Source organism: Nothobranchius furzeri, chromosome 1 (assembly GCF_043380555.1).
Source record: "Nothobranchius furzeri strain GRZ-AD chromosome 1, NfurGRZ-RIMD1, whole genome shotgun sequence".
Lineage (NCBI taxonomy): Eukaryota > Metazoa > Chordata > Actinopteri > Cyprinodontiformes > Nothobranchiidae > Nothobranchius > Nothobranchius furzeri.
The window spans coordinates 99975204-99994365 of NC_091741.1; the positions used below are offsets into that span (position 1 = coordinate 99975204).

Sequence of the window (19162 nt, forward strand, 5' to 3'; positions counted from 1 at the left end):
AATTATGTTCAATCTTTGTTTTTATTTTAGTCTTTAAATGCCACAAACAAATCATAACTTTATTTCTGTCTGCCTGCTGACACCATTTTTATTAAAAACACTCATAAAACATTTAACCATCTTTAAATTAAGTCACTTCTCAAATTTTGTGAATACATTGTTTAGCTTGTTTGCCTAAAGATAAAGACAACATTGTAGAATTTGGGTTACAAAGTTCAACAATAAGTCCCAACTTAACTTGTAAAAAAAAACAAGCAAATTAATTAATAGTTAAATATTACCGGTGCGACTCTGACTTGTGTTTTGAGATTTATTGGTTTCCCCAGTTTGTTCGTTTACCCCTGTAATAAAAATGAACTTGTCATCTGTTGTATAATTGCTTTATATAAGTTATTGATCACTACTGTTTGTCAATCACACTTATCATGAGGATGTAATCAAGGGTAATCATGGTAGAGCCGAACATAATGTGATCATGAGGATGTAATCAAGGTAATCATGGTAGAGGTGTGCAGCTTTGCACGCACATCAGGGAATGTATAAGGAGCAGAGCAGGGCTCAGGGGGGTTAGAGCTGCTTGAAGGATTCTACCTGACGAGGTTCATGGATTACATGTGTTCAGTTCTTCACCTATCATGGATTACGTTTTCTAACTGGGGTGTTCAGCTCTCCACCCATAAGCAACGGTAAGAGAAATGTTTCGTTCATGATTGATAACTTGTATGAATGCCGGTTGAATAAAGCCTTGTTGTTCATCTGATATTCAAGTTGTGTTTCATTGTTTCTGGCGTCGACTTGACAACGATCCTGATTAAATAAATATAAAGTGTAAAAAGAGACTTTGAGTCTTTTAAGGTAATTAAAATAAAATAAAACATTTTATTTTAGAACATTTTTGGCGTCACGAACAGGATCAGTCAAGCTATTCCAGCAACAATGAAGTGTTTTTGGAGAAGCAAAAAGGAGCCGAGTGCTTCTGGGGAGGGAACGCCGATTCCCGTGCCGATTCCCGGCTGGGAAACGGAGGAGTTCCGAACCATTGGTGATATGTTAAGGCAGCGCGGTGGACGCCCTGGGCCGTGGGGAGAGTTAAATGGAGTGGTCAGCCCCGCCGTGGTGCTGGACCGTTTGACGCGGATAGAAGTTAAAGAAAAAGCGCCGCTGGCAGGAGTGAGAGATATGATGTGGCTTTTTGCAGAAGCATGGAAAAAACAGGAGTTAGAATTGAGCAGTTGTAGAGAGCGAGCGGCGCAGGAGAAAATCCATGCTGAAGAAGTTGAAAAATCATGCTCAGAGTTTGAGCAGAGAGTGTGTGTGATGGGGAAAGAGCTAAAGCATGCTCAGAATGTTTTGGATAAAACGCTGACTTTTGTGTCTCGAGCGCAAAGGAAGGAAAAGAAGCGACCTCGTAGAACAGGTCCTGCTCAGATCCGGGCGTTTGTAAAGAATGTTGGTGAAGATTGGAACCCGGAGAAATGGAACGGGGATCTTTGGGGGGATGATGAGGAGGAGGAGTGGGTGATTAAACCTGACCCACCACCTCAGCCCTTGTATCCATCATTATAGGGGATAAAGATGTCAGAACAAAGACCTATTACTAGGCGTCGGCGAGGACAGCAAATTATTCCACCAATACTGGTAGATATGGTGGATGATCAGGGACGGCCGGAACTCGATGAGGCGGGTAATATAAGAAGGATGTTACAACAGCAGCCACAACCCGCCCCTAGGCTGCTAACAACGCTAGAGGATTATTCACAAGATGAGTTAAATCACATGAATGGGAAGCTGAAACAGCGCCCAGGCGAACCAACTGACTCCTGGCTTAATCGCCTTATGGAGGATGGCGCGTGTGATATAGCCATAGATGCCGGTGATGCCATGAGATTTTCAGGATTAAGTACTGATGCACAGATAAATGCTGAATACCGGGCTACAGTCCGGGCATTGCCAGCTGATGAAGATTTCAATGTGGGGGATGCATATGCTCTGGCATGTCATGTAATCTATCCTACCATGGCGGACTGGTCTGAGATTAAAGGGCAATGGCAGACAGTGAGAGATGCCATTCAGCGGCTCACCAGACTCACTATTAGAGAGCAAGTGGCTCGAAACGGGGGAGCTGGAGTGGTGGACTGTAACATCTCTAAGGCAACTAGAGATCACCTCATCAGACATGCCCCACCACATTATAAACCCATGGTGACCAGCTTGTTGTTCGGCGCGGCAGACCAGACTTTTGCCGCGATAAAAGATCGTCTTGGTGAACTCACCACGCTGGGTGATTGGTCTGAGACGAGGAGAGAGGGAGCTAGAACTGAAAATAAACCCAGGATTGATCCACATTCAAGGGGTCGTAAAGGGGGGGCAATGGGCCCCTCTAGAACAGATCTGTGGAGGGCACTGCGACAAGCGGGAGTGCCGTTTGAGGAGATTGATGGATTGCCCACTAATGCATTGATGGAGAAATGCAGCCAAATGGGACTGAAGGTCCATTGTCAGTTCAGACATTGTCCTGAAAAGGACGACAGGATGTCTGTGTCAGAATTGGTTGGAATGTTGCAGAATGTGATCAGGGAGGTGGCGTCGAAGCCTGCTGAACCTTCCGCCCCTCCCAAGGAATCTTCAGAGGAGGAGAGTTCAGATGAGTGTTATCAGGTGGCGGCAGTGAAGCGTAGAAAGGAAAAACAGCACCGAAGGGAACATGATGATGAATAGGATGAAGGTCAAGCTCGGGTTGTTGCCAGTGCCTCAGGATGGTCAATAAATGATATCAGACCACATGTGGAATTACAGATTTATTGGAAAAAATCAGTACAGACAGTAATGGCATTGGTTGACACTGGGGCGGAGGCCTCGGTAATTCATGGCAATCCTGATAAAATAAAGGGAAACATTGTACCTTTGACTGGACTTGGGGGGCAGATGTTAGTAGGAAAGGGAGTAACTTTGCCCTTAAAAATAGGAAATCAACCTATTAGAAATTACAGTGTAGTAGTGGCTCCTGCAAGGGAATGGATTATTGGAATGGATATATTGGCCGGAATGACTCTTCATCTGAAACATGGTCGATTTTGTTTTGGTATAAACAGAATCCACACCATTTTGGTAGGCAAGGTCAAAATGACACCTTTTCCCATTCCTGAAGCAACACAGGTGGTATCACAAAAACAATACCGGTTGCCTGGGGGTCAGAAAGAAATTACGGACACTATTAAAGAATATCTGGAGGCAGGAGTTTTGAAAACATGCACCACACGGTGGAATAATCCCTTATGGCCAGTGAAGAAATCAGATGGTTCATGGAGAATGACTGTGGATTATAGAGCGCTGAATAAACATACTCCTCCTTTAACGTCTGCGGTTCCGGATGTTATCACGATTGTGGAAAGGGTGCAGCATCACTCTGGTACATGGTATGCGGTGATAGATTTGGCCAATGCTTTCTTTACCATACCTATCCCTGAGGACAAGATGGAACAGTTTGCCTTTACATGGGAAGGAAGACAGTACACCTTCACCAGATTACCACAAGGGTATTTGCATTCACCCACAATCTGTCATAGGATAGTGGCTGAAAATCTGTCGACTTTAAAGATCCCATCAGGCATATTGCTATCACACTACATTGATGACATCATGATTCATGGAAACACTAAAGAAGAGGTTGAGCAATTGCTCCCACTTCTGATAACACATATGAAGAATCATGGATGGGAGATAAATCCAGCGAAAGTGCAGGGACCTGCACAGTCAGTGAAGTTCTTGGGAATTATCTGGAATAGAGGGGAAAGAGAAATAACAACTAAAGCTAAAGAGAAAATAGCACGGTTCCCAATACCACAGAATAAGACAGATGCTCAGCGGTATATTGGGTTGTTTGGGTTCTGGAGACACCACATACCTCATTTAGGACAGATCTTGCAGCCTCTGTACAGATGCACTCGGAAGAAGGAGCAGTTTGAATGGGGGCCTGATCAACAACAGTCATTTGAACTAGCTAAAGAGGCCATCCAACAAGCTGTTTCTTTGGGGAAGATGTTGTCAGGATCAGTGGAGTTACAGGTTTCTGCAGTAAATGATTATGCTAACTGGAGTTTGTGGCAAAAACAAGATAGGTGCAGAAAACCTTTGGGTTTTTGGTCTAGGAAATTGCCTGATGCAGGACAGAGATATACTCCATTTGAAAAACAGTTGTTGGCATGTTATTGGGCTTTGTTGGAAACAGAAGCCCAAACTGTGGGGCATGAAGTAATGATGAGAACACATATACCCATTCTAACTTGGGTCATGAGCAATCCTACAACTCACCGCATAGGGGTAGCTCAAGAGGCTAGCATCATAAAATGGAAGTGGTATGTTTCTGAGAGAATGAAACCAGGAGAAAAAGGAGTATCAATGCTCCACGAGCAAGTGGCAGACGTTCCAGAAATGGATGAAGTGCCTTTTGAGGTAAAACCAATCCAGGATTCTCCTGTGAAACTGGGGGTAAGATGGAGCGAACTCACCCCAGAGCAGCAGGAGCGAGCCTGGTTCACTGATGGTTCCTGTCAATATGTGGCAGGAACCAGGAAATGGAAGGCTGGGGCATTTAACCCTGGTACACAACAAGTTATGGAACTCACAGGGACAGGAAAGAGTAGTCAATGGGCGGAGTTGAAAGCAGTACACATGGTAATAATGGCGGCTGGGGTGCAGGGAGTAAGTATTTATACTGACTCCTGGTCAGTAGCCCAAGGAATGTTAACTTGGATGCCAACTTGGCATGCTACACAATGGAAGATACATTCAAAAGAGGTTTGGGGAGCTGACCTATGGAAGGACATTTGGGAGAAATGCCAAAATATTCCTGTGTCAGTATTACATGTGGATGCTCATACTAATAACAATGATCCTGAATCCCTGCATAATCAGACTGTAGATAAGATAGTGAAAATTCAGGCTGTAAGACAATCAAGTCCTGGATTAGCCAAATGGGCTCACGTTACTGCTGGACATTGGGGTGTGCAGGGAACATTGAAATGGGCGAGGGACAGAGGAATAGATCTCATCATTGATGATATTAAAACTGCCATAGAAGATTGTGAACCTTGTCAACATCAGAAAAAGAGAATCCCTCGACATATACAGGGACAGATACATCGAGGTAAACAAGCGGGACAGTGTTGGCAGATTGATTTCATTGGACCATTGCCAAAAAGTAAAAACTGTAAGTATGCATGCACAGCCGTGGATACGGTGTCAGGGGTACTGGTGGTGCATCCGTGTCATAACGCCAATCAGGAGGCTACATTGAAATGTCTGTCATTAATAGAGACTGGAAAAAGGAGACAAGATAGCTCAGTTAGTAATCAAACGGTGTGTAATGTCCAAAGTTGAAGAGATTACTAAACCTACCACTATCACTCAGAGGGGTGAAACTGGGTTTGGATCATCAGACTTTACTGCGGGGGCAAAAGTGTGGGTGGAGCAGCTCAATGGTCCTCCCAGAGCTGGAGAGATTATTGCACAGGGAAAAGATGCTGTGGTAAGTGTATTGTTCCCCGGAGAGGAAAAATGGATTAATATTCCGATAAACAAATGTTACAGGAGAGAAAATTAATGCTTGTCATTCTATCTGCAGTTTTGTATGTATCCCATAGGCGGGTGTCTGAGTGACGGTGGTTGACTGGGTCCCCTTCCCCTACAAAAGGATTGAACCCTTGTCGAGGCGATGGATGGGCTCCGCGGACCTGGTGGTGTCGGATGTTTGGTCATCGTCCTCCATGTCCTCGCTGTCATCGCACTGAGGGCACATTTCTGTTGGGGGCTCACGGAAGGACAAGTGTTGGAAGAAGGGGTCATGGGCCATCTGGAATTGGTTAGCAGTATGTCCAACCGCACTCAAGGCACATTCACATGCAGAGCAAATGACGCTTGCTACTTGGGAAACCTAACATCTACCGGTAAGATGTACCGGTGCAGAGGATGTCTTAAATTCCGAGGAAGGGTGATCAGCCCGGGGGTGTTGGTTCAAGGATCAACAGTAACCTTTAATTCTGCAGCGCGCATCTGTGCATACCATCAGGGGAATGGTACTTGCATACAAAATGGCACAAATTGGAGTATGAAGGTTGATCACGATTTCTGGATCAGGAATGGAACTGTAATCACAGGAGGACACGCCTATTTGTACATATTCTGGGTGCTGCCCGACACAGCTAGAGCTACGCAGACAGCTGTAGCTCCCCTGGTTCACACTTGTCAACAAATGGGACAAATAAGGGTAGCCGAATATGTGCGATGGACTGTGAAATTCCCTCCTATTCCGCCTTGCAACAGGAGGAGGCGAGCATGGTATGACACCGTGCTAGGAGGAACTGGAACTTTGTATGGTCTGGCTAACACAGCAGACAATGAGGTAACACGAACTATGCTGTCCAACACTGGAGAATACACCGCACAAGCTGTCACCAAGACTGCAAGATGGATGCCTTCGACTGTATCTAGTCAGTTAGAAGGAAGTGATGTGTGGAAAAGTGTATTTAAATGGAATCTAAAGCTTTGGAATGAAACTTATGATGCATTGCATAATTTGTCACACATAGGTAATTGGACAGTCTGTTCCTTGCAGACTATTCATGTCCTTGCAGACACAAAGAAATAGGTTTCAAATACAGGTAATGAGTAATAACTATCATGCATGGCGAACATTATGGAACATCAGTAGTTCATTATGGCTACAGCCACATGCCGAAATGACGATTTGTAATAAATCTATGTGTACTGGATACTGGGATCAGTATAATATGACATCAGTAAGGACTGTGTGTAGATATCAGATACTGCCGGTGATAACCACTAAAGGGTTTTGGTATCTCCATGTTAGTGGAGAGTGGTGGGATGTTAAAACAAATCGAACATATGAAGTAAAACACTGTGATGAGACTGATAAGGGTTTAGCCTGCCCATTGGTAAAAGGACATAGCAATCCATGTTTCACTGATTCAAGGGTCGTACTCTGTGATTGGACGGTCACACCCCCAGAGGAACAGTTTTGGCAGGTGGGTCCTAACACCTTATGCGTGGCTACAATGACCAATTCCCCACAGGTACCTTCAGTTCCCTTTTCAGGTTGTCTCAAGGGTATACATATGTGGGAATGGAATAACGTGACCTATTGGTTGAGTAATTACACTGTATCTAGTCGGCTGACTAAGATACAATGGGAGGTTTTACACTCCCCTTGGACACTCTCACTGGAACGATTCAAATGCGCATTGGATGGTTCCACTGAAGTGGCAAAATTGATTGACTCTCATAGGTCCAACCTTTCCAGGCTCATGTTGTCTACTCTTGTGGCACAAGGGGAAATAAAACATGTTGCTACATTGATTGAACAGGCTTCCGCTCATCATTGGTGGGATATATTTACAGGCATGTCGAGTACCGCTAATAAAGTGCTAATTCCACCTATGATTGCAGCATTAATTATAATCAGCATTCTAACATTGTGTAATCTTATTATTTGTTGGTATGTTATTCGATTAAGAAGAGAAATAAATTGGGTAATAATGCAAAGACTACGATGAAAATTAAAGTGGAACTACAAGGTATGTTATAAATGACGTTGGTTTTGATGGGGAAATGGTGATGGATATGTTACATAAATTAGATGAAAAGTTCAAGAGTGGAATGTAATAAAAATGAACTTGTCATCTGTTGTATAATTGCTTTATATAAGTTATTGATCACTACTGTTTGTCAATCACACTTATCATGAGGATGTAATCAAGGGTAATCATGGTAGAGCCGAACATAATGTGATCATGAGGATGTAATCAAGGTAATCATGGTAGAGGTGTGCAGCTTTGCACGCACATCAGGGAATGTATAAGGAGCAGAGCAGGGCTCAGGGGGGTTAGAGCTGCTTGAAGGATTCTACCTGACGAGGTTCATGGATTACATGTGTTCAGTTCTTCACCTATCATGGATTACGTTTTCTAACTGGGGTGTTCAGCTCTCCACCCATAAGCAACGGTAAGAGAAATGTTTCGTTCATGATTGATAACTTGTATGAATGCCGGTTGAATAAAGCCTTGTTGTTCATCTGATATTCAAGTTGTGTTTCATTGTTTCTGGCGTCGACTTGACAACGATCCTGATTAAATAAATATAAAGTGTAAAAAGAGACTTTGAGTCTTTTAAGGTAATTAAAATAAAATAAAACATTTTATTTTAGAACAACCCCATACTCGGAAATAATGAACTGGAACACCTCCCCCCCAAATTCCACTATCTCCGCTCTGCTCCGGCACGAACTCCGCAGCAAAAAAGGTCCCGTTGTAGTCAATCAGAGCTGTTCCACTACTGCGGCGCCATGCAGCGCACTGTGCTGCCCGCTGTTCCACCATCCGGCAAAAATAGGATTGATTCTATTTTTGCCGGACGCTGGAGCAGCTCCGCAGTCAATGGACAGAAATCACAACCGCCCAACAGGAAAGGGAGCAAGCACAACTTCCGTTATTTCACAATAAATCGATAACAAAAAGCGTTTTTTGTTTCATATGCACAGGTTTAACAACTTTTACCAACTATCAATGGCAGTTGAACTTTAAATGCACAAAAATAAGCCATAAATACAGTTACCACTATCAAAGAAGTCACACTTTGTTGATCCAAACACTGCTGATCTCTCAACACAAATGATAGGCAGATTAAACAGTTCATTTCGATGCTTCTCCCACACAACGGGTGTTTGGATCTAACTTCCGCCTTTATTGCTCGGACTGTATCGCAAGATCTCGAAAATCCCGCGCATGCCTGTTTGCGCAACTCAGGTCTCCGCACCGGAGCAGAGCCATTGTAGAGCGGGTACAGTATAATTTGAGTTCGGAAGTGAGCGGCAGCGAAGGGCAGGGGCGGAGCAGAGCGGAGATAGTTGAATTTAAGTCAGAGAATGTTTTTTAAGCCAGTTTCGATGCTCAACAGCAGCTCCTTGTAATAACAATAGTAGCTTTAGTCGAAAGGTGCTTATTTTACAAGATAAACTTGTAAGGGAGCATCTGAAATTGATGTTATGTGCAGTTGTTGATGTGTGTGCTTATACTGAGCCAGGATCCTCTGGAGGTTTCTTCCTGTTAAAAGGGAGTTTTCCTCTCCACTGTCGCTAAATGCTTGCTTAGTATGAGGATTGCTGTAAAGGCTTTGACACTAGTCAGTGACTTGATGCAATTTGCTGGGGTCTGTATATAGGAAACTTTTTACTGATTGGCTTAATGAACTGACCTGTATTGGAATGTTTACTATGTGAAGTGTCTTGAGACAAATCTTGTCGTGATTTGGCGCTATATAAATAAACTTGAAATTAATTGAATATCAACTTCCACCCCTAATCACCATGCTTAATGCACGTCTATGTAGGTAAGGCAGCTTAATTTGTAGTGCATATTTCATACACAGAGGCAATTCATTGTGCTCTAATGTGCTTATTTACTGAATGGGAGTGAAATATTTCATCTTCTTGATGTGGCCTTAAATGTGCCGTGAAAATGCACGGGGAGGCAGAAAGTTCCAAACCTCTCTGATGGGTGGCAGCACTTAACTCCATAAACAGGTGTTTGCCTCTTGTCCTCCTACTTCAAGAAGCCCCAGACCACATATTTGCCTGCACTCATAGTCTCAGTGAAGCTGCACCACAGATACTACTAGACTTGCAGATTCCAGGGCTTAGTTTGTCACAAACATTTATAGAAAAATGGGATTTTATTTGCAAAAAAAATTTGTTTTCTGTTCTTACTTGTTCAAGAAAGGAAAGAGAGTCAGCTGTTCAAGAGAAGATGCTCGTTTTCTTTTTCCATTAAAACAGTCTGGTGTGTTAAAACACAAGGATTACACTAACATATTGTAAAAGACAGGTGAAGTGGTACCATGTGTTGAGGGACTCCCAATTGCACTAACAGAGCACACTTTTATAATTTAGCACTCGATTCCTGAAAGAAGACATGATTCGGCATTCAGTCTGAAGTTGGATCATTGACAAAAGACACATCACCAGTACTGAATAAGAAGCTGTTCAGGAGCCAAAAGAAATGACCTCATATGAATGTCAGAAGGATCACAAATGTTAGATGTGCAAAGATCCGTAATCACCATCGTTATCCCATTCCTTTGTTCATTTACTCTAGGACTTCATGATGGGACAAAGAAACTTCTAGCTACTTTTTTAATGTTATTAGAGTTTTTGGGAGACTCGGGTGATAGGAACTCGTTCTTACTTAAAGTACTCAGAGGCACCCCAATCCTCATTCAGCAGTCAGAGAGAGAGAGAGAAAATAACCCCTCCGCTTACATTTTATTTCATAAATTCAATTAGAAAGCACCTTCTACCACCAGTCAAGGAGGACCAAAGTGCAAGACAGAGGAAAAAAATCTGGTGCTAAATTAGTTTGACGTTGAAATTCTGTAGGGAAGTAGCTTCTCTAATAGGCAAAATGGTTCCATAGTCTCAGAGCAACACTGCTCCAAAGAGCAAAGGGACCTTGAAGGGGTTTACTTTAAGATCAGACACAAGAGGTGGGATGGCGCCAAGAGCCTAAAAACAAAATACAAGATATGAGTAAAAGTCAGGTACTGTAGAAGCAGACAGGATTGGGAATACATACTCTTAAATCATATTTAATATTTATCTTATCTATTTTTAATTTCAACCTTTTGGATCGATGCGCTACCAACACTATCTATGGTGCGGATGGTGTGCTGCTGACCTCTACTCAGGACATTGTGGATCGGTGGGCAGAATACTTCGAAGACCTCCTCAATCCCACCAACACGTCTTCCAGTGAGGAAGCAGAGTCTGGGGACTTGTGGTTGGCCTCTCAAATCCCTGGTGCTAAGGTCACTGAGGTGGTTAAAAAGCTCCTCTGTGGCAAGGCTCCAGGGGTGGATGAGATCCACCCGGAGTTCGTTACGACTCTGGATGTTGTAGGGCTGTGTTGGCTGACACGGCTCTGCAATATCGCATGAACATCGGGGGCAGTCCCACTGGACTGGCAGACCAGGACGGTGGTCCCCTTATTTAAAAAGGGGGGCCACAGGGTGTGTTCCACCTACAGGTGAATCACACTCCTGAGCCTTCCTGGTAAGGTCTATTCAGGGGTTCTGGTAGAGGAGGGTCTGTCTGATTGTTGAACTACAGATTCAGGAGGAGCAAATGTGGTTTTCGTCCTGGGCGTCACTGGGCCAGCTCTGTACCCTTAGGGGAATCCAGGAGGGTGCGTGGGAATTTGCCCAACCAGTCTTGTGGATTTGGAGAATGCGTTTGACTGCGTCCCTCGGGGGGCCCTCTGGGGGGGGGTACTCCGGGAGTATGGGGTACCAGACCCTCTGATACGGGCTGTTAGGTCCCTGTATGACCGGTGTCAGAGCTTGGTCTGCATTGCCGGCAGTAAGTTGGGCTCCTTCCCAGTGAGAGTTGGACTCCGCCAAGGCTGCCCTTTGTCACAGATTCTGTTCATAACCTTTATGGACATGATTTCTAGCCAAAGCAAATGTGTGGAAGGCATCCGTTTTGGTGGCCTGAGGATCAGGTCTCTGCTTTTTGCAGATGATGTGGTCCTGTTGGCTTCACCAGAACGTGATCTGGTCTGACCGGCATCCTCCCCCACCATCTGAGCCAACTCACCACGAGGTAGTTGTCAGTTGACAGCTCCGCCCCCTCTTCACCCGAGTGACCAAGACATGCAGCCGCAGGCCAGACGAAACAACAACAAAGTCGATCATCGAGCTGCGGCCTAAGGTATCCTGGTGCCAAGAGCACATATGGACACCTTTATGTTTGAACATGGTGTTCATTATGGACAATCCATGACTGGCACAGAAGTCCAATAACAAAACACCACTCAGATTCAAATCGGGGGGCAGTTCCTCCCAACCACACCTCTCCAGGTCTCACTGTCATTGCCCACGTGAGCATTAAAAGTCCCCCAGCAGAACGAGGGAGTCACCGGAAGGAGTGCTTACCAGCACCCCCTCCAAAGTATCCAAAAAGGGTGGGCAGTCTGAACTGTAGTTTGGTGCATAAGCACAGACCACAGTCAGATCCCGTCCCCCCACATGTCGGCGGAGGGAAGCTACCCTCTCATTCACTGGGGTAAACCCCAGTGTACAGGCACCAAGATGGGGGGCAACTAGTATACCCACCCCTGCTCGGCGCCTCTCAGTGGGAGCAACTCCAGAGTGGTAGAAAGTCCACCCCCTCTCAAGGAAACTGGTTCCAGATCCAGAGCCATGTGTTGAGGTGAGTCCGACTATGTCTAGTTGGAACCTCTCAACCTCACACACCAACTCAGGCTCCTTCCCCACCAGAGAGGTGACATTCCATGTGCCAAGAGCCAGCTTCTGTAGCCAAGGATCAGACCGCCAAGGTCCCCGCCCTCGACTATCACCCGTCACACATTGCACCCGACCTCTTTGGCCCCTCCCACAAGTGGTGAGCCCATGGGAAGGGGGACCCACATTTCTTCTTCGGGCTGTGCCCGGCCGGGCTCCATGGGTGAAAGCCCGGCCACCAGGAGCTCGCCAACGTGCCCCACCTCCATGGCCTGGCTCCAGAGGGGGGCCCCGGTGACCCACGTCCGGGCGAGGGAACACGATTTTCATTTATATAATTCATCATAAGAGGTCTTCGGGCTGCTCTTTGTCTGATCCCTCACCTAGGACATGTTTGCCATGGGTGACCCCAGAGGCAGAAAGCCTCAGACAACTTAGCTCCTAGGATCATTGAGACACTCAAACCCCTCCACCCCGGTAAGGTGGCAGCCCATGTGTATAGGAACAGCATCTTGTGGTAGATTGGAGGAACCGCTACACCAAAGGTCTCAGTCATCCACACGTTCTTCATCCACAAATTATTTTTCCCAATAAATAAATGTTTCAGTGGGAAAACAGCTGAGTCACATAATTGGTGCTACAACACCCGACGGAAATTTGACATTATGGAATGGTTGTCGTGCTTTTCGTAATCACAATATTTACTCTTCCCATTTTATTATGTTTTTAATCTTTTTAATTAATTTATATTGTTTTTAATGTAACTGAATTATATTATATTTTTGTCCTGGTGAAATGCCTCTTGATTTAGCTTGAGATGCGCTATATAAAATAATGTTTCAAAATTATCATTAAAGATTTGCCAGAGCATGCTCTCTGGAGTAAACACGTTTCCATGAGCACTGACAGGAGATCCATCTGGAGCTGTGCTGTGGTTTGGGATCCTTTGTGGAGCGACATATAAACCACACAAATCCGATTCCAGTTCATATACTATGTTACAACAATGAGAACCCCCCCAGAACCTCATCTGCTCCCCGATCACACACCCGTTGTCACGGTAACCAGACTGAATGACAGCTAAGAGGCTGCACTCAGGCAAATAAAACGAACACTGTAGGAGTTGGAAGATGGATGAAGGATCAGAGGAGGTATTCGTTACCAAAAAAACAGCACTTCATTCTCCACTCAACTCCTAACTACTAAATCACCAAGACAACTCGTCTTCAAAATAAAAGCATGTACTTCCATTTTCTTTGGTAGTAGAATATACCCTTCTCGTGTGAGATTAACACATCAACCAAACACCACACTGAAGCCCCCCCCCCCCCCCCCCCCCCGAAACACAGAAGGGCAGTAAAACACAGAAAACCCCCATTTAATAAAAGTGAAGCAAACATCAGCCATAATGAAGGGGTAATTTAATGGGGCAGCCACCTCTACTGGTCTTAGCTTGATGGACAGAGTCCATCTCGGACTGTAAAACCCCCTGTGGGTGAGTGACCAGGCCAGTAGGAAGGGCGTTTGGCGGCTGAACACGATGAGGTGGTGCAGCCAACTCTACAGGCACGTCGGGCAAGAAATGGGCTGGCTTAAGACGATCTATTGAAACCTTCTCCTGACTGCCGGCCGACTCAATGAGAAAGTCCTTAGGGCCCGCCTCACAGACCCGAAACGGGCCATCGTAAGGCGGCTGCAAGGGGGAATGATGAGATTCATAGTGGACGAACATGTACTCAGCTGCCATAAGGTTTTTATGAATGTATGCACGCGGCATGGAGTGGTGTACTGCGACAGGGATGGAAAAACCTGCCCATCGAACAGCATTGGGAAACTTGGGTGCCACCGCACAGGAATCAGAACCTTCCGCTATGAACTTACCAGGGACTGTAAGGGGCTGACCCAAAACAAGCTCAGCAGGGGAAGACTTTAGGCCTTCCTTCGGAGCAGATCGTAAGCCCAAAAGGACCCATAACAACTGGTCCACCCAGTTTGCTCCAACAAGAGAGGCTTTAAGGGCTGCCTTCATCGTACAATGAAATTTCTCGCAAAGACCATTGGCCTGTGGGTGGTAAGCTGCAGTGCGGTGAAGTTTGACCCCTAAGTTGTTAGTAACCTCCGTCCACAGTTCTGAAGTAAACTGGGGGCCCCTGTCTGAGGTGAGGTCAAGGGATACCCCGAAAAGAGACACCCATGTAGAGATGAAGGCACGCGCGACATTTGTGCAGTAGTGGAACTTAGAGGTATGACTTCTGGCCAACGGGTGGTGTGGTCCACCATGGTGAAAAGGTGGGTGAAACCACAGGATGGAGGCAATGTGCCAACCAGATCCACATGGACATGTCAAAACCTCACCCGTGGCACGAGAAAGTGCTCTAGTGGGGCTTTAGTGTGTCTCTGAACTTTGGCCCGTTGACATGCTAAACAGGAGGCTGCCCAGGTTCTGACATCTTTGCGCTGGCCCGGCCAAACAAACTTGTTGGCCACCAACTTGACTTAGGCCTTGACTCCAGGATGCGACAAAGAGTGAATGGAAGCAAGGACTCAGCGTCTCCATGAGACAGGGACCAGAGGACGGGGTTTGCCCAATGAGACATTGCACAAAAGGACTGCCCCAGTGTCACCAAATGGAACATCCTCAAGGCGGAGGCTGGAGTCTGCAGATACACATGTACGGGCAGAAACGTCCAACTTCTGATCTGTTGTCATGGCTGAGAAATCCACACCCAACAGGACAGCACCGACAGTCGACCTAGACAGGCTGTCAGCCACCAGGTTACATTTGCCGGCAACATGACATACGTTCATCTTTGTTAAATAACATTTGTAGTAGTCACTGTTTATGGTTTGGAGTTCGATTTTACCACTGGACACACACAAACAGCTCTTACACAGAATGGGCCAGCTGTAGCATCATAAATAGAATTGGAGATTTGGAGCAGTTGGTATCACGGTTGAAACAAGGAGGTTCTCCCCTTGAGAACTTGTCTTTTCCATGTTAGCCCCAGCACTATTAGCACTTATAAACGGTAGTTTGACTTCTAATGTGGTTCTGCACGACAGGCAGCTGACAACAACAGGGGCTGCATCCTGCATTGTTATCAACTAATATATATCCATATCCAACCTCCCCTTCTGTGCAGAAATTTTAGACAACATTGTTTACAAGCAGCATTTTAACAGATCATGACAATCAGGAAACTCTTCAGTCGGGGTTTAGGATCAGGCAGAGTATCAAGACTGCTCTTTTAAACTTGTTAAATGATGTGTTTTTTAGCAACAGATACAAGAGTTTATTTGTTGTTTTTTTTTTCTTATTTAATACACAGCGTGGCAAAGATTTTTTTTTCACCTTAATCTGCTGTCAGAGTAAGCGTCACACAGTGGCATCTTTGTTTTTTACTAAACAATGCCATCAATTAGCTGCAACGTCATGGAGGCATCAGGAAACTTTAGGTCATTTATGTGGTGCAGCTGTGTGCTTTTTACAAAAGATTAGGCAATGGCCGTATAAAGGTTGTTTATCTTGGACATAACTTGCTTTTTATTGCAATCGAAGCTGCGCTCATGAAGTTTTTTTTTTTAACATGCCGCTCCTAAAGGTGTCTGTCCCCCACAGTCACTCTGGTAATCTGACCTCCACCAGCACTAACGGAGTGAAGCTCCTGTAAAGCTGCCTTGCCCCATTTTGTCATCTCGGCTGATTGTAATTACAAAAACAAAACTTATGGCCTGTGTTTACTTTCATTTTCAATATGTTGCCGGCCGGAGCTCAGCAATAACTCCCCACATGATCATGACACCTCCTGCTGTTGTGCCAAGGTGCAATGGCCGTTTATATGTCTGACGATTCCCGCAATATTACTACCAATCGAGGCGGAATGAATGCAGCAAAATTTGCACCAAGACACACCGTTGTGGTAATATTATGCTGATTTGCCAGCACAGTGTGTTTTGTAAGAAGGGCTAGAGCCTTGTCGTTGTTACTTATGCTGTCCAGCAATGGTCCGTTTTTAAGCACAGTTTAACCCTTCAATATCTGGTCAAAATGGAGACACGAGACTGCATGCGTTTCCTTTAATCTGCCTGCCTTCATCCCATTAGCTGGAGTTCAAAGCCTCTGCAACTCTGAACACATGATGACATATTGTCAACAATGATGTTCTCTCCTCAAGGCCTCAAGCTTCCCTTATTGTCCTACAGGATTCTTCATGCCTCTGAATAAGTGAACACTCACAGATCGGATTAGTTGCTAAATCAAAGAATGAATTCCTAAATTAAATGTGAACATTTAAAACTTAAAAGTTAAATAATCATTAAATAAACATTTGTTTATTGTCACTTATAATAATTATAATATAAATGAAATGCTTTCATTAATCTGTGCTTGAATGACTGAAGTCTGAAATGAATGTTATGTTATGATTACATTGAAACAGTTATATATGTTTCAATATGTTGATATGACAAGGCCATCACCATTTACACTCACACAAGGAAAGTAAAGTTAAGTCAAATGCGTGACACATAGATATTTCTTTATCCCAGATCAGAGCATCCGGTACCAAAGAAGGCGTGGTTGCTGAGGTTGTCTTGGTAATATTCCTAAACATGTCAACCTCTGGTTGGCTACACAAATCATAACATGAGAACATTAAAACAGGATCACTCTGGTGATTCAGCAGTTGCAGTTCGTTCGTTCATTCCAGCTCTACAGAGTTCTAGAGGAAGCTACGGAAACGGACGCCCGTGGTGAATTCTCTTTAACTAAGCAGCTTTGACACGCTGTCAAGGTTGTTGCAAAGCTGACACAGCAGTCAGTTTCTGCAGAACAAAGCTGATTTTTTTCCAACTCCTCAAGGTTCTAGACGCAAACTGTTCCATCCAACCTTTGTGCCTGGCGACATCTCTGGATTGGAGAAGTCGGAGCTGTGGTCAATCTGCTGGACCTGGGTGCTAAGAGGTCATCCGACCTTGATGACCTCCGGATCCATCAAGAGGGTCTCCAAGGGTGAGATAGAACACAGTGTGATTGCGTCTGATGCTTTTTGATAAGAATTAACTTCATAGCTTAACGCAGACCAAATTCTTTTACACCCAGAACTCATCTTTCCTAGATACGGAAGATCTGATAACATCACATTCACACATAGGCACCATATACTATATCTAGATTCATCCATCACAGTAAATATTAGTTAACTTGTCATGTTTTAATTGTTTGTGAATTAAATTCTTACTTTTACAAACCTGACCCTTTCCTTGAATCAAAACGAAGTGTGTACAATTCCTGAATAAAACAAAGAATCCTGGAATCTTCTGATTAAACACAGTAAAGACCAAACAGGTTGATATTCTATATTTATATATAGAGTATCACAGCTTATTGGTCATAAGTAGAGGTAATATATATTGAGCTCTTAAAGCACTCAATTTACCAAACCCTACATATTGGCATACCAGCCAGATTTATAAAAATTGTCCACTTTGTGTTGGTTCTGATTCATTAATTCTTCAGAAAACGGTTATTATCTGTCTGGGTGGAAAATGAGGGCGATCTTGTTATTTGCCACCAGGGGATGCTGTCCCTACCTATTTCACAAACAGGGAGACTCCCGTCCCCACCACCAGGGTCGCTACTCTCCCTTGCCACTCAAAGTCTGTGTGTCGATACAAAAGCAACAGCTAAAACTGCGAGACATTAACTGTTTGTTGATTTTGAAAGGTAAATGCATTTATTTGTGTGATTTTGTCACGTCCTTTAAGTGATTGTGTCACTGTTGGTATAGCTTGTGCTACATGAGACAGGAAACACTGATCTCTACTTTTAACATTTAGCTACTCCTTATATTCTGGTCTGATCAACCGCGAAATACTAAATAGCCCGACAAGAATACTGGACATTAATTCTGTACTTATATCGGAATTAACCAGCGAAGCCTGAAGCTGGTTAAAAAGCCAGAAAAGCACTTTATTTCCCGCATCTTGGTTACAGCTAGTCTTAAGCCCTATCCGGTAGAGCGTAGTGAGGAGCATACCGCAAATTACATGCTATACCTACAAATTAACGCGAGAAACCTAAACGGTATGCCGCCGGTCGAAGGGCTGATTCCCGAGTGAATTAAGCCGAGAGACACCTCACAAAATGGTCTGGGCCCTGTTAGCTTAGTAAGCTAAATATTAGCAAGGCCTGACAATGCCCGCGGACACAAATCTAGCGGCGCTGTTAACCGTTCCATCCAACGTTTGCCTGTGTCATAACTCGCTATACTCTACAAAACAAGCTCCTGCATGTTTTTAGCAGTTTTGGCTGTGTCTTTTTGACTTTTATTGTGAGAAGCAACCTCTACCCGGCCCGTTCACCATTTTGGACGGCGTGACTGTGCGTTAGGGATGGGTACCTTTGATATTTTAATCGATCCGGTACTAATTCCCGGTACCTACGAATCGATACCGCCACTTAACGGTACCAATTTTCAATACTTTTGAGTGTTTAATATTTTTAATTCTCTTTCATAATTATATATTTTTCTCAATATATAACCATATTTGATAAATATCATGATAAATAACATACAACTGTTTGTATTTTAACATCGTCCTTGTAGTTTTATAAGTTGATAATTAAACTGAAGCAAACATCTTTACTGTGAACTAAATTTACTGTGTATCTTCATTCCTTTTACTGTCCTTTTTCAATTGATTTTTCTTACTAGGAAGTTAGAATTTCCGAGGAGAAAGCGAACGCACCATTAGATGATAACAATGGTGGCATAGGAAGCTAACATATCAAGCTAACGTTATCTTAAACAGTTTATTTAACTGCTGGAACAGATTTAAACGATGATGCCTC

General features: G+C 44.2%; 1 protein-coding gene across 1 annotated transcript; it reads left to right on the top strand.

The window, feature by feature from the left end:
* Positions 1-346: 346 nt before the first annotated feature.
* Positions 347-2009, top strand: LOC139072190 (uncharacterized). Its single transcript, XM_070555582.1, has 2 exons — positions 347-443; positions 493-2009. The coding sequence occupies exon 2, from the start codon at positions 937-939 to the stop codon at positions 1564-1566; it is 630 nt and encodes a 209-aa protein (XP_070411683.1). The 5' UTR covers positions 347-443; positions 493-936; the 3' UTR covers positions 1567-2009.
* The last annotated feature ends 17153 nt before the right edge of the window (positions 2010-19162 follow it).

Coding starts and splice junctions, on each gene's coding strand:
- LOC139072190 (XM_070555582.1), top strand. CDS start 937: ATGAAGTGTTTTTGGAGAAGCAAAAAGGAGCCGAGTGCTTCTGGGGAG.